The sequence below is a fragment of the Falco cherrug genome, chromosome 4 (genome assembly GCF_023634085.1).
Source record: "Falco cherrug isolate bFalChe1 chromosome 4, bFalChe1.pri, whole genome shotgun sequence".
Lineage (NCBI taxonomy): Eukaryota > Metazoa > Chordata > Aves > Falconiformes > Falconidae > Falco > Falco cherrug.
Window position 1 is genome coordinate 102,379,329 of NC_073700.1, and position 16,749 is coordinate 102,396,077.

The 16,749-nt window shown below is 40.0% G+C and overlaps 1 protein-coding gene across 8 annotated transcripts in view; it reads right to left on the reverse strand.

Annotated features, from left to right (window-relative positions):
• Nucleotides 1–16,749, reverse strand: part of RBMS3 (RNA binding motif single stranded interacting protein 3) — a 719,214-nt gene that overhangs the window by 62,366 nt on the left and 640,099 nt on the right. For all 8 annotated transcript variants that reach the window (XM_055707003.1, XM_055707004.1, XM_055707002.1 and 5 more), the window contains 2 exons: nt 10,137–10,233; nt 7,455–7,505 (listed from right to left, as the gene is read on the reverse strand). In XM_055707003.1, coding sequence (XP_055562978.1) covers nt 7,455–7,505; nt 10,137–10,233 — 148 coding nt within the window. The remainder of the gene's footprint in view (nt 1–7,454; nt 7,506–10,136; nt 10,234–16,749) is intronic.

Consider the following 16,749-nt stretch of genomic DNA (forward strand, 5'->3'; position numbering starts at 1 on the left):
TAACCCCCTTCCTACTCAGTCAACAGCCTAAAACTTGATCCTTCACTAGCAGGAATTCACATTTACAACTTAAGACAGCTTGTGCCAGTCCTAATTGTTACTTCGGAGTCATCATAGTTACAGTGCTGCCCGGGCATTACTCTAGTTGTATAACAAGCTGCTCCTCAGTAACGCTCTTCTGGGTTCACAGGACTGGGTCCCTCTCCAATGCTTCCCAGTGCCTCACCTGTAATGGAAACGCTGATTTTCTGCAGGGCACGGATGGGGTTTGGGAAAACAAAAGGAGATCCAGGTCCCTTTCTGCTGAAGAACTGTCCTGCAGCAACATCCCCTATACTTACCTGCACTGTGGAAGTGAGAACCACATCTCCATCCAAAGGGACCACCACCATGTCCAGCAGGCACCCACAGCAGATTATTCCCAGCCTTGTCACCAGCTAGTGCGAAACCTCTGTGCTCCCAGAGCACAGAGCTTATTCGAAGATTTTTGCTGCCTGTGGCAGATGAAAATTGTTGCCTTTCCTTTCCACCTTCACAGAACCTGCATGTTCAGCAATTGCACTGTATGACCATCTGTGTTGCAAGCAGGCTTGTGTCCTGCTTTACTACCTGCGTATCATCTGATCTGCTTAAGCCAGTGTAGCAGAGCTCTCACTGCAGAGGTTGACTAGTATTAGCACCAACAGCAAGACAATGGACGTTACCAGGCAAAAAATAAGAGGATGATGGAGGACATGACGGAGGACAAATTTGAGAGGGCTGTAATATACACATACCACATGGCTCTCTAGTTCACAGTACACATACGTATGTGTAACCATAATGCAATACACATGGCAAAATGTTTGATGGTGAGCTAAACTGAGAAATCATCTGAGAAATCACATGCTTACCTAATTCACCACTCTGCTGAGATCATTACTTTCTGCACACTCATTAATCTAACTCTTGGCCTATAATTAACACCATGTGATTATGCAGTCCATCGCTCTTTCCTGATCCTATCACATTCTGCCTACTTATTAATCTACCACCTGGACAATAACTAACTTGACCAGTGCTCAACAAATGAGAAATTTTTGCTCAAAATGGCAAACATGACATATGAACCTCATAGTTCGTGTTCAGGTTTTTGATTTAGTGTAATTTAAAAACTTGACATAAATGCAAATCTACATTCAACCAGAGGTGTTACATATATTATATGAAATAAATAAAGTAGTAGTGATTTTCAGTCTTAGTTGATGTACATGAAGTTGGAAAAGTTAAAACAGACTGCAGGCTTTGCACAAAATTAGAGATTGATTTTTTTAAAAAATGCACTACATTTTCCCACAGAAGGTACTCTAATGCCTATTGATTAATAACTATCTTTTTAAAAAAATAGCCCCCATTTGATAAAACTTACTGCTTTTAAACAGCTGTTGTGTTAAGATTTTTCTTGACAATGAAGGTTGATGGTTAAGGTTGCATCTTTTCTGTTAAAAAGAAATCAATATTCCATAACCTCAACCAGAATTTCCTGGCTTCAAAGTCTCTAGGGTACCTTTTAAATTTAGTGTCAGCATTCTTCTTTTCCAAATATCTTTTCCATTTACGTTTACAGATTTGTATGAAATATATATATATAAATATCTGCTTTTTCCAGTAATGTAAATGTCTTTAAAAAAATCTTAGAATGATGATTTATCCATTTAGTATTCACACATTCTGCAGAATTTTGAAAAAAAGAAAAAAAATTTACTAGAACTCTTAAGCCTTTTTATTATAAAACAGCAAAGCACAAGTTCCTCACATGCAAGGGCTTGTCTACTGAAAACACCTGTCCCTGTTTTCTAAGTGAATCCACACGTGGTGTGTCTTGATGCCATCACAAAAAATGTCCAGTTTCACTAGGAGGCTCTAGCAGTGCCAAAAGGGGTTGGAAATCTAACTAGGATATCTCTTTTTCTGCCATTCATAGTAATTAATATTCATTTTTACAACAGCAGAACAAATGACTGCAGCAATACTTGGACTTGATTCCAGATCTGTATAATCAAACGTACAATCCCCTACACCTGAGTATGGGATGTAACTTGGGTGAATTATTTACATGCATTTCCTCTTCGAGGCATGAGCTGGTTGAGCTTGGGCATTGCTCCTCTGTCCTGGGTACTCTCCTCAACATAACAGCACCTGGCACTAAAGAGGGTTGGTAGGCGCGTGCTCAGCTGAGTCTGAAATTACCCATTTAGCAGCACTGAGGCAACACCTATGTACGGTGGGCGGCAGAAATGACCTCATGCGAGCCTGCCTGTCCCAAAGGAATGCTGCCAATTACTGTCATGATTATCAGAGTTATGGAATTGGCAGTCCTTGATTTTCTGCCTCGGGAAACACCGGAATTAAAATTGTTGAGCAGAACTTTGGCATTGGTATTTGGTTAGTTATTTCAACTTCTAAACTCTTTAGCCTTAAAAGTTCAAGTGAGTTCATGTTCAAAGGATCTCTTAAAAAGACACAGCTAAAAGTTAAAAGACTGGCTGGAGATTCCAATTTCTAAGGGATTATTTCCTGTTTACTTTTCATACCAGCTAGCCGAACTCTCCCATTTCATCTTGGAGTCAGGACTCGGCTGTCTGCAGAGGACATACTTTGTTCCCTTACACTCCAACAGGCAATGCAAGATGGACTCCTGGCTCTATTTGCTAAAGAGGTAAAACAACAAACGGGAGGCAGAGAAAGCTGCCTTGGGAGAGGGCCACTGAACAGAGTACAAGGAACTTCTTTGTTCGAGGGCATAGGAATTAAAACACTGAAACTGCTGTGGTATTTTGGGTATTCTCCAAAACAACAGCGTTGCTAGTGAGAAAATGAAAACTGATATATTTCAGTTGGACAGTTTGTACTTTTTATGCTACATTCATGCACAACAATCAAAAGGCAAGAATTTGGAGTCCTTACTCGGCCTCACTTCTTACCAGAGCAGGGGTTTGACACTGCTTATGAAACAAGAAACGTTTTTGTTGTTGATTTTAAAGACAGACAGATTACATTCAGCCATGGGCCAGAGGAAGGAAGGCAGAAAAAATTAATAAGGGCATTTGTTAAGACGATGACCTTTCTAAAAGGGCTGTAAGGGCTTGAGAAATGTCCAGAAGAGAAGTTCTCCCCAACACACTTTATCATTATCAATAGTAGGTTTTTCCATATGCTGCTCTGCTTGCACACTTCATGCTGCCACTGGCATATTCATTCTCCAGCTATTATGCAGAAACTGTTCCACACAGACTGACAAGAACATCTATCTGTGCGTACCCAGTGATTACTTATGGTCACACCGGTTTACTTGTAAATAAAAGAGGGTAAGCATAAACCCACATACAGTATTAGGGCAGAGCATTTCTGTTGGTTCACTAAAAAAACCTGCCTTTAGAGAGGAGGACTACACATATTATTTGTAATAAAGATTCAAATCAAACAAGTTTTATACAAATGTCATCGTTAATAAAAGTGAAGATTATCTATATGTGAATTGACTTTAAACAACATGTTTTTCAAAGTTTCCCCTGAACCACCAGACAGCCTTCAGGGACTACAGGAAAAACACACTAATATGGCTAATGTTATAAATCCCCAGAATAACTCTTATCCCATTTATGTTTTTATTCTGTCATCGCTATCCATCTATCCTTATCCTGAGGCTGTAATGAAATACAAGACTTGTTTCAAGTAGGGATGAGTGAGCACTGTACTTTGAAAGCTATAGTTAACTAAACGGAGCTCAGACTGCCATCAATGCATTAAATGTTATGCCAATATATATCCAAACCCATACTGCCATAACTCCTCTGGAGCTTGTCTTCCATTACAGCTACTGAGAGGGACAGTGCACGTGGCAAAGCAACAAAACTGGCAAATCTGAGGTATCCTTACTCAGACGCAGGGCAGTCAATACGGTCAAAAAGTGGTGAAGGTTACATTTACAAAGGGTACATTTTTCAAAAGTGTCTAAGTCACACATGAGCCTCAAGGCAAACTTTTCATCAGGTTCATGTGATTCAGGAATCCTGTTTTCCAAAACCCCCAAGGTTGTGCAAGCACAAAGATGTGAGAGGTTTTCACATGTAACCCTACTATTGCCAGCAGAAGAATATCTTTAAATCATACTTATTCTGAAATAGCAATGTTACCTAAACCTATCTGATATTAATTTTCCATGGCTCTCTGTATAAAGCTAGCAAAAATCACTGATGACAAAAAATAAAAACCCTTTTAAAACTGTATTTGCAGGTGCTCATTGGCATCAACCTATGATATCAATGTTAAAAGTTACACGGAAAATCACAAGTAAATTATGATATACCTGCAGAGTCCTTGACTGCCTCTCTGATTTTCTCCCATTAGGAAAAAAAAAAAAAAAAAAGACTTTTTTTTTCCCTCATAGATTTGCATTTTGGTTGTCATCTGCTTTTAAGGAGATCACAAAAGTAAGACAACAAACAAGGTTGGGGAATGGAAAGCAGTATAAGCAAGTATTTTCCAGTTAATATATATGTTACTGTTTTTTGTTGGGATCAGATGTTTATCTGGTTGTAGTTAAAAAGCTACAGAAGGAACCAGAGATACAATCTTTTGCTATAGCGGGGTTTTTTTAATCCACCAAGTAAATGGATGTGGAATGCACACATCAGAAAAATGTGGCTGAAGTCAATATACAAAGGGAAATGAATGAGCAGTGTGTCAGGCAGACCAACCTACCGCAGGGGCTATCACTGACAAAAGAGCGTGGTATAAATGAGTGGGCAGGCAGGTGGCAAGGCAGGTGAGACGGGCAGGCAGAGAAGAGGCAGGCAGGCGCAGGGTGGTAGCGCCCTGTGGCACAGCTCTTCCCTCCTGTCAGCAAGCTTGCCAGCCTGGGAGAAAACTGTCCTGTCTGTGCGCAGCATGCTGAATGAAAAACCTCCTTTGTCTCCTACACAGCAGTCCTGCCTATTTTTCTGTCATGAGGGACACTACGCGGTGTTAGATTATACATAAATATCAAGTAGGACTTTCTGTTGGAAGTGAAAAGCTAATCATCCAGTAACATGATTTAGTGGATACTTATAATCAAAATAAAGAATTAACCGCCAGCATCTGAGCAATTCAAACTGTGCTTTCTGTATGAGTTCATCTCTACTCACACAGAATAATAGAGGCTTAACAAGATGTTCTTCTTCCTGGGGCAAGGGGAATGTAGTATTTATCTGCACTGGTTTCCAGTGGGACATCACGTGTCAAAATCAATCATTTCATAAAGTATTACAAAGTGGTGGCAATTTAGATAATAACATGGCAAACTAAGTTACAAGAAGAAACAAAAAGCTAACCAATTTTGAAAGTTCCCTGTTCACAGGACTTTAAGCTTACAGGGTTACCAATACCCATGTCTTAAATTCTGCCAACTTTATCATAATCTTTTCTTCATTTTTTTTAAACTACGGATGTGCCTAGAATAGATTCTATAGTCAGGCATGAAACTACAGCAACTTACAATGGACACAGATTCTTTATTTCCTTTCAAAACAGGCCATTAATTCTGATGCCTCTTGAGTCCTCTGTGCAGTAATTCTCTGACAAATTTTCAGACATTTCTAATAAAGAATTCCTCTCTGAATGAAACCTGGGGAATGGCAGTTCTGCGTTTTTGCTTTTATACTTCTTCAGTACTAAATGCCTCATGTCCTTTAAGAGAATAATCTTGGGAAACATAAGGGAAAAATCTTTCTGTGAAGAGATTGGGTTTGCTACAGACAACACATGGACACATGGAGGTAACCTGCCATGACACTAGAACTGAAACGTTACACCACTGATCCACTGTCCCTCTGCTCTTCCATCTACAAGCACACATCCCTTCATTGACACAACTCTCTGGCTGGCAATGAACATAAATTTAACTTGCCATACTGAAGGTGCCACTCACTATAAAAGTTACTTTTCTCTTCACAGCACTTTAGTAAGGGGTAAATAAATCCAATTACCACAGCAAAATACCTCTTCTAATACTGCAAAAAAATGCTTTGCCGAACACTGTCAAATTAAACTCAAACACACACATATACAAAAACTGGGACTGGTAAAGTGCTTAGGTTTTTCTTTTAGAAAAGAGGTCCTTCTGCAAGGACCAGAGATCCTTTGGCTTCCACAAGTCTGATAACTCATCATATACACACCCCTAAGATTACCTGTGGGCTGCAATTAAATACAAATATTAGAACACAGGAGTGATTTTAACTGAGTTTGTTTGATACAGCTTGTCTCCCTACAAAGACCACAGCCAGCAGCTTTACTCCATTGAGATGGAAACTTCCACCAGGGTCTGGAAAGAGGCGCAGCACCACAGTGGTTGGAATTGGGCTCCCAGGAGACAGTCATTCCTCTGCTACGGTCACTGTGTGGTGAGAGAAAACTGAAGAACTTGTCTCCAAAGAGTTGAAGTGTGTGGAAGTGGGCTTCAAACTGGGATGAGAGTCCTGTGCTACTGAATGGGTACGTAGTGTAATTCTACCCATGTTGCTGTATAGCTAAGTCCCACCAGAGGTTATGCTATTATGAAGTCAAAATATTTGAACACAAAAGTGGATAATGAACAATCCTCAATTATATACCTTCATTTTAATTTTACCCTCCTCATATAAATCAATGTACCGATGCTTATGTGGAGTACACGTTTGAATTTTGATTAATTGACACTGTGAAGTGGAACCATACCTGAGAAACTGATCAAAGGTTGGAAACAAAACTAATCTGTACACAGTGGGATTCTGTTTGTTGCTTCCTTCTAGTATACTGCTAATATTTAGGCAAAATATATCCAACCTCTCCTGTGAGGTAAACAAAAAATCACCTGCACTGCTTCTAATGAATGTCAGTAGAAGTGTAATGCAGCTTTAAGTAGCAGTTATAAATTGATGAAAGACGACATTTTACTTAGGGGGAAAAAAAAAAAAAGACACTTGACTGGTCAAATCATAAAGCAGATTCAGATTCGGCAGAGACTCTGTAAGACAGCTGTGCTTTACCTTTTTCCAGTATTTGAAATGCATTACTGAAGCACTGAGGATACAACTACAAAGGACCTTTCTGATGGGTAAGCATATAAGAGAGGGGTAACGTGCTGATCCTGGCAATTCAGAGTATACAGGAATGCAGTTATCTTGCAGTCCCTGAAGCAAAGCTTCAGAAGCAACACTTTAGATATTGTTATTCTCCAATAATCAATACAATTAGCTAACATATCACCCATCCTCCCCTTTTCACTAAATCAAATGGTGCTCATAAAAGAAGCAGAGTCTTTACAGCCGAGGGCTCTTGTCAAAAGGAGCAGCTGGCTGCTCTTACATGACCTAGGACTTTAAATCGGCTGCAAGCAGAGTGAGGTTACAATGTAAGCACTTTTAGCTGGATAGAAGCAGGTATCCACTTACTGTTGGTTGCATAACATATGGTGGATGAGGCATCCATGAAGTACTCTGGACCTGTGTATCAAATACTTTTAATTAGCACAGAAAAGTTTAAAACAGAAACCAAAGACTTACTTGATAATATTATTTCTATTACAAATATGGCGCTAATTTTGGCAAAAGAGTTATGTAACTGAACACAAAATTCATTTATGCTTCATGGAGCTACTGACAAAACGAAAAGGTTTCAAATTTCATTTGATAATTTTTTCTACCAAAGTGGGATTGCATCACTTCTGTGATCCACACCATTTTATCTCATAAAGCAATCTTCAATTTTCCACGTTGTCCTATTTTAACATATGTATTATTTGCTTTCAGCCATCAATACAGTCATGAACGTGTCATCCAACCGACAGTGCAGGAGACAGAAAGTGTTCAAAGTTTATTTTCAAAAATTTCCGTATGAACTTTTGACGATATAACATTTTCAGAGATTCCAGAATGATTTATTCAATTTTCAGTAAGAACTGCTGATCTAATTGAGAGTTTCTGAAGCTTATTCTAATTGAAAGCTTCCATGGCAAAGCTGGCTTAAGAAGTCTCTGTCCTTCAGGATCAGCTCTTACCATGGGCATCGTGGGGTCCGTTCTCACCAGAACTCTCTATACCTCACCAAATTCTGTCTTTGCTGTTCTGCCTTAACTGACAAGTAACATATTCCAGTTTTACTAACAATTAAATGCATTACAGAGTGCTTGCACATTTGTAGTGGCATCTCTGATATCATAGCTCCTTCTTGTGCTGAGCGTGAACAGCCCACATGCTACCATAGCTCAGCCTCAGCCTCCAGAATCGTGTATCCCACTTTCCTTTTGCATCAGCCTGGGCACCACAACACACAGGACGTACACAACAAATATAGCTGTGCTACAGCCATCGATGGGCACCTCACTGGCTACCCCCAAGCTCCCAGAGATGGGCATGTGGCATCTCGAAATGAACGTGAGCAGGAATGATCAGGAGAAAGCTACAAGGTCCCAATTCTCCACATGCCCTGTGATTTCATTCTTGAAACAAGTGGTGAGAATTAATTGCATAATTGTGTGCTTCAACACTTCTTTAAGTCTATCAAAGTAGTTTTTGTTGAAAAGCAGGTTCAGTGACATATTTAGAACAACAAACAGTGCACACACATGTAAACACACCTCTACTACAAAAATTGCTGTTGTGAATACCCACTAGTTAAAATATATTTGAGCTGTCACAGCTTGCTGCTGTTCATTACTCCCATTCTTGCACCCTTGCAGTTCTTCCTCTGTGCCAGGGCAAATGTCTTTGGGCTTACACTGCAAGCTATCTATGGGGAATGATATTGGGCAGAAAAATAAAACCCAATGCTTTTGGTGCAAACGTGTCAAATGCAAACCATGAACTGATGCAAAGGTTCAAGTCAGGATGGGAAAAGGGAGCAACTGTGAACCGTGGAGCAGTGATGGCAGTAAGTGGCTGGGTGGCCCGAATTCAGTGGCATGAATAAGAGGGAGGAGACATGACTCTTAAACCAGCTTTGCTGCTGAGAAAAGTGCATGTGAGCTGCACTTGTATGTCTCTGGCACTGACGTTTTCTTGGTGTTGCCATTTACTGCAATTTACTGAATTTCTATCACCAAAAAATCTTCTGTTTGGCAAGTGTTACCTAGCCATCTACAATTAAATAACAAAAAAATCCAAGAAAATTACAAGGATCATTTATCTTTGAATATCAATTTTAAAACACAGTTAAGTGTAAACATAACTTCCTAGAATTACCTGTAAGCAGTAGCATACCATCTCACTTCCCCCCCCCCCCAGCCAAAAAAAACCCCAACAAACCAACCCTAACATTAAGAACAATGTGTAAGAGCAATGGGAACCACCGTGCAGCTTTGCAAGTTTTGGGTAGCTTATCTTAGGTAGGACTCGGGACTGGAAGAACACTGAGGCTATAGGACAGAAATAACTGAAATGGGAAAATATATAACCAATGACCAGCTTCAGAGTGAAGTGATATTTCCCAGCAAATGGCTAATAATAAAATTATACAATCTGGTTTTGACTTCCATCTCGGAAAGCCAGAGCACGGCAATAATTTCCCAGTGGAGATCTGTGAGGGATATGCTGAAAAGAGAAATTCTGAACGACAAAGTGTGTGGGAGACTAAAGAAGGATGTGAGGACAGTTATCTTCTTGTAACTTGCTTTGTCAGGGATTATTGGATAAAAATCAGTGCTTTTAAAGGTTGCTGTTACTCAAACAAATACAGCTGAGGTCAAAAGGACAAAATATGATGCAGTCAACATACATTATAAAAAAACACATTTAAAAAAAACAGTTGGCTAATGAAGGGAAGCCAAAATGACAAAACATTTCAGTAAGAATGATAAGCTTCTGCTGTTGTCAACTGGAAATGAAGCACATGCTGTTTACTAGAGAAGCTGACTGAAACAAAAATTCTGGTGGTTTTCACTGCTAATGTAAAGAATGAAGGAAATGGTTAAAACCCTACATCAAATGATACCTGAATACTACTAGAAAGCCTTTTTTTAAAAGTGTGACTCAAGAGCGCAAGCACTCACATTTTTCTGTGGTATACACTCTGCCTTCATCCACATCCAAAACATAATTAACTGGGAAACACAGTAGACAAGCGCAAATCTGACGTACCTGATATGTAGAGACAGGGGAAGCAGCAATGAATGGCGTGATTGATGTCTGTGGAATCATGCGGTTTGTTGGAATACTGTACGGTGAGGAATAAAATCTGCAAATAAAGAACAAAAGCGAGATATTTTGAACTTTTCAACTGCTCGGCTCTGACTAACTAATTCACTGCCTCCCAGGCAAAAACAAGAAGAGTCTACACAGGTAATTATGTCCATCTATTTCCAAAACCACAATAAAGAAGATGTGATGGCTCCACTGAACAGATCTTGAAAATGGAAAGGAGGAGGAATATTTACACAAAGCATATTTTTTTCACTTCAACTAGCACAAATATAGAACTTCACGATACAAGAAGTAATTATCTGAAATGCAAAGGCAGCTGATTTTCCAGAGTGCTAGCTAGTGAAACTTCTTATGTGATATCGAAGACAATATTACTGATTTCGTTTTTACATGCAGTGCTGTTTTCTTTTCAGATCTTAATGCTTCAATGCTGAGAATAACACATTCCATATACATCAGGAATTATGAGTCTAAATGCCCCAGGCAGCACTGAAAATCTCAGATTTAGTTGTTTTTATTTCCACTGTTGCATGCTACGAACAAAAGTTGCACTATCTCTTGCTTGATGGTAATAAATGTTGTATTGCTTCTTCCCTGTGGGTTAATGATTATTGATAAAATTATCACTTGGGAAATACTGCTACTGGTGGATTGTGTAAGTACTTAATATGAATGTGCTTGTAAAGATTTTTGCATTTGCCCTTTTTTCAGTTTTAACTCTAAGTTAGAAAAATAAAATTGCTTAAAAAAGAATGCTTGTGGTCTTACAGCTGTCAAAATGCTGATATTTTGGACTCCAGGAGAACGAAACAATCCTGTGTAGTGTTCTCTTGTCCAATTTATACCCCATGCAGATAGTCCTCATACAGCATGCACCAATCTTAGAGGAGTAACAGAAAATTTTGCACATGTGCTCTCTCTGTAACGGTGAAGTGGATTACACACCTTGTCTTTTTATGCTGTTTTTCTCCCCACGCTGAGGCAATCAACAGTAGCTTTCCATGAGAGCCATGCAACAAAAAAATCATTACTGATGTTTAAACAAGTGCTCTGTTTCCTGATCGCCCTGGCATCCTGGATTTACTACTAATCAGTCTAGTTCAGACTGGATGCAGTCATTCTGGATGCAAGCTCAAATAACCACCAACTTCATCCAACCAATAGCACTGGAAAAACAGGCTGCCGTCTTTGAAGGTTGGGTGGAAACATTTGAAGTTAGGAGGGAAGAGGGAGGCAGAGAAGCAATCATTTGTTCTCTCTATTCCAAATAAGATTTTAAAATGCCAAAAACAGCAGGTGGCGTCTGAGTGATTTTTTGTTTTAATAGAAATATATTGCTATTTTAGGAACATTTATCTGCCCTTACAATGCTCACACAGAGACTATTTTAAAACTGTGCCTTTGCCCAATTTTATATATATCCTATTATGAGAACTTAGAGGCATTTCTGTCCCACTGCTTGTATCAAATGTTACGTTCATACAACCTTGGGGGGGGGAGAAGAATTTTTATAGCACTAGCCAGGTTCATCTATGGCATTAACATGATGCATATGCTGTCTAAAGTCCTGTCCCAGGGGCCTTCTCCCTGATCAAGGTTAACAGACATCATTTTGGCTGTGCTGTTGGTAAGTGGATGCACTAAGCAATGCTCTGTGTGGCACATGAAAACAGTCAATGGCAGACTAACAGAATGTACTCTATGGGTAAAAACTATAATGCATAGAAATACATATAAACCTCTTAAACTGAAGAGCCGTATAAAACCAAAACTCTTTTGAGAAAACAACACTTTTCTTCCCCCCTTTTTGTTCTCATTCAATCCATCAGCCTGGCACTGGTGCTGCGCTCATACCCATATCGCGTAAAAACTGCCTGCACAAAGACAAGTGCAGGGGAGAAACAACTTTCCATTTGGAAGTAGTGCTGACTCTTTGGAATAAACTCTCCAATAAATCCCAGCAAATACTACCAAATTTACAGAAAACGTGTGCTAAGCCCAGAACTTGACAGACAGCTAACCATTTCTGTTTCAGCTTAGAGATGCAGTTATCTGAATAGAACATAAGCTTGTAGAATATACACTCTGGTAATGTGAAAAATACAACCCTTCCAACACCCCTGCCAATACCATTTATCTGCCGCAGTTTGGAATGCTCTCAAATAAGCATCAAATAAAACATGCTATCCGGACACTCAGCTATGTTGTCAAAATTCACTCATCAGAGCGTCATAGAAGAGAAAGGAAGGAAATCTGATGTAGCAAACAACAACGTGAGAAAATCCAGTTCATATATTTCAATTTTAACAATAATAAAACAAATTCAGCAATCTGAGTCACCATGAAAGGCTGTAGGTCAAACATTTTGCAATTAGGAATCCCTCACACCCAGACACGAAGGCTTATCTTCCTGCCACAGTGTCACTTGTGCCAAAAGGGATCTAAAAAAAGTATGTGGATATCTCTGCCATGCGTGAAGTACAGTGGTATGGTGAAGATGCGGTGTTCTTGCCGAGGACAGACCCAAGCGGAGCCTCCCCAAGGTGTGGGATGCTCAGCCTACCACAGTGCTGGAGCTATGCACTGCCCCAGCAGCGCCCGCTCACAGAGGGCTCAACGTGCTCTCACCCACGGGACAGGCAGACATCTCTCCAAATTCCCTTAAATATAAATAGGCCAATATCCTAACATGTAATTGGCATAAGTGACATGCTGGGGACCTAATAAAAGACAGGAGGAGCAAAAATGCAAGAGTGGCCTGTTCTGGTGTAAACCCTACAGCATCCCAACAAGATCTACAACTGCTGACCCTGCCATATTTGATCTTAGGCTTTCTCCCTTTTTTTTGTTTTTCTTTAGGCTCAGTGAGAAGTGAAATGAGATGGAAGATGCATGTTGTAAGCCTGTCCAAGGGAATACAGGATTCTCAGTCATCAGAATGGGTACATCACAAAGAGGAGTGGAAAGAGAGATGAATGATACAGCTTTGACTCATTTTAGATATATTCAATTATTTCCCCAAGGTTCGTGGCATTATAACGTACATTCTCTGGTATGGTACTTTGAGAGCTGTAGGCTTTGTGCTAGTTGACCTGTGGGCTCTAAGGAGAGCTCTCCAAAAGGCTCAGTTGCATCTTCTGCAAATGCACTTTGCATCCTTATATTGGTCTGTGCAGCTTTTTGCAGGCATGAGCCAGTGTCCCTGCTCCTCGGCTGCAACTGCAATGCTAGAAGCAAAAGTACAGAAAGGCAGGTGGCAGGGGTGAGGCAAAATGGACATTACCCTTGTATTAAAAATAGTTTTTCAGCATTCCCAGATTCCGTAAGCACAGGGAAAACTCATCACTGGGAGGCAAAAAGATGTTCCTGGATGCTCATGAAGAAGGGTTTAGAAAGGGGTCAGAAGAAAATGTTTTTAAGAGATGTTAAAAGAACCACATTCCCAGTACATCATCATCAGGCACGCACAGGCAATGCTTTAAGAACAGCTTCTGTTGCTTAACAGACAAAGCACATACTCCTACATCAACCTTCCCTCTGCATTTGGGGACTGCACTATCTGTAGCGTCTGGTCGCTATTTCCCTGCCAAGAAGTAGGAAAAAAAATCCATATGGTTCCCATCCTATGGGGGAATGTGCAAGCTTCCTCACAGAATCTGCACAAGAGCAAGATCCTATTTGCACTGCAATAAACACCATTTGCTCATGCCTCATGCCTGCGGGCAGTACTGAAAGAGTTAGATTCATAAATAGTATCCTGGGGCTCACATAATGTAACAGTATTACCAAGCGTTATCAAGGCAGCAATTTTCTGTTGCAATAAGCCACACAGTCAGATGTTTGAGATGAAAAAGACCTATCTGAATATTGAGCCCACTGGCCAGCAAATGCACAGTATAGTCCCCCAGATATCAGATATTAAACTGATACAGTACATCGCAATCTTAGTCAAATGGCCAGGAGGACTCAAGCCTTAGGACGATTTTAAATGAGCATCCTTACAGTGCAAGTACAAGAGCTCTTTTCTGTTCTTTGTATGAGTGCATTAAACCACTAAAAAAATATTAATACCACAAATTGAAAAATCAATAGCATATTACAACAGGCACACTACTCCCCAAAATAAAACCTGAGTACCTTTGTAAATGCAATTCAGAAAAGGCTGATTATAAAACAAAAAAGACGCCGAGAGATTGGCGGGGGAAAAGAGCTTACCTACTGAAGTGTGTGGTTACCATGTCTTCAGTAACTCATACTGCAATGCTAAGGTGCACTACAGGCTGGATTCTCCACTTCATTATACCATTTTTACACTGGTGTAAAATCACTGGATGCTCAAATAGAGTTACATGGGCATAAAAACAATATAATGAAATGGAGAATCAAGCTTTACAATGTAATAGACTCAGAAGAAAATTATCTATTCCTTTGTGGCGAAAAAATCTTAGCTATTTCTAGTGAAAGCCTCTCTCTCACTCTCTTTTGTTTTATTCCTGCTATAGATTTTCAAGGCAAATATGCAGTTACACAGTAATAAAAGTGATAATACTGCACCATGAGCAATGAGAACCCACCATTTCATCTGGACAACATGCAAGAGTCCAGATTCTTCTCTGAGGTGTGGGTGTGGTTATGCCCTGACCCAAACCCTAATATAATCCACACCTCTTAAGGAATTGTGAATTTTAAATACCACCCTGTGACACCTGAAGAGACATGTCTCTCTAGTAGGCTTCCACCCTCCATATAATCCTGTGCAGACTTAGCAACTTACATGCATCAAAATGCATCAACCCTATAAAGGGCTCTACAGATGTCAGCACGTGCAGTCAATCTCTCTTTTTTTAAGTTTTATTGGTCATTCATACCTCACCTGAATCTTCACCTTGGCTTGGGTACTTTTACAGTTCCCGTCTCCAGCCTCAGTTCACTAAGCTCCACACTGGTGGGCACCCAAAAGGCCAAGTGACTCATGCTTATCACAGCACATCAACAAGTCCTGAGCTGTGTGCAGGGTCAACAGCTGCTTAACCTGACTGCTGCACCAAACAGGCCTGCTGCAAGGAAGCAGTCTTTGTTTTACAGACCTCTGGGTGACACTGTTCCGTGCAAACACTAATGGCTTGGCCCACCTTACTGCCAAAGTATTACGGAGGATTTCACCCACAGGGCAGGTACAGGCACACCATCGACACAACCAGGCTGCAAGCTGCAGCTCTGTGCTCGCTTCCCGACTGTCCTTACTGTGAGGAAGAGCAATGTGTTTGCTTAACTCCCCTTCATTGACAGTTAGGTGAACTTCATCATGCTTAAGAGCATTTAACTCTTTCACCACGGCCACACGCCTGCCATGATACCAGTGTCTGGTGTCACTGAAGAACAAATCGTATTTGCCCATTTTACGAGCAAAGCATTGAGGTGCTCCCAGACTTAGCTAAAACAAAACCCATGAGATAGACTTCTGTTGCACTTGCAAGCCAAGAGGCTTCTGAAAAACAGTAAAAATGTAGAACTACAGGATATGTAGAGACTATGACATGAATGTCTGGGGAGCTAAAAAGAAACTGTGTAACCAAAGGGTCCTGGTGATCCCCAGGTAAGATGCAACCAAAGGAAGGAACAACAGTTGTGTAAATTTTGGTGGACAAATCGATTTTCCCGCATAATAACAGCTTCTCCTTATAATACTGCATACAATCAAGATCTCACCATAAGAACATTTTGAATGAGATGATTTTGTTTTGATGGAATTGAAAATATTTTGACACTCCAGAAAGAAGAGATATGTCAAAGCGGTAATTAATTGTCACTCGTAGAGAGATATCCAGGGCTGTAGTTTATTTCGTGCTCTACAAATAAAAGAACATTTTAAAAAACGGAGAGCTGAAATTCTACATTGTGTACTACTTCTTTTCCCAATGATCAGTGACAGTAAGTTCAAACAACTGAATGACCAAACCACCTGAGCAGCCTGAATACCTGAGCAGTACTGGTACTCTTTGATACAAGTGATGTCTGATTCTGAGATGACTTTCATAATTTAAAAAAATATATTCTTAAGGTAAAATTATATTCATCTCAAAGGATCATTCAAATTACAGTTTCCAAACATTCATGCAACTGACATGCAGGAATTCTACTGAAATAAAAGCCAGTTGTCCAGACGAAATGCTGGTGGACTATGAACTAGTGGTGGCTTTATTTATAGCCTATAGCATGTAACCAGCTGAAAAGTATGACGATAGAGAAGAAAGACTTGTTTGGGAGGTCATAACAGGGAAACAGAGCCAGAGGATTCTAAAATCACAGCCACAGTGTGAAAACCCTCTTTTTCCTGAGTTGCTCTGGTTTGGCCGTTTCCTTCACAACATGGGAATATCACGAGTCCTGCAAAGCTACTGCTTGTAAAAGGCAATTAAGCAAAATATACTACTATCATTGTTTTTTGTTTTTTAAAGTACTGGGAATGTTAGTTTTTTCCTAAACGTTTCAACTAGCAGTGCCTGAACAAATACTTAACAAATAAACCCATTCTTGTCTGTATCAATAC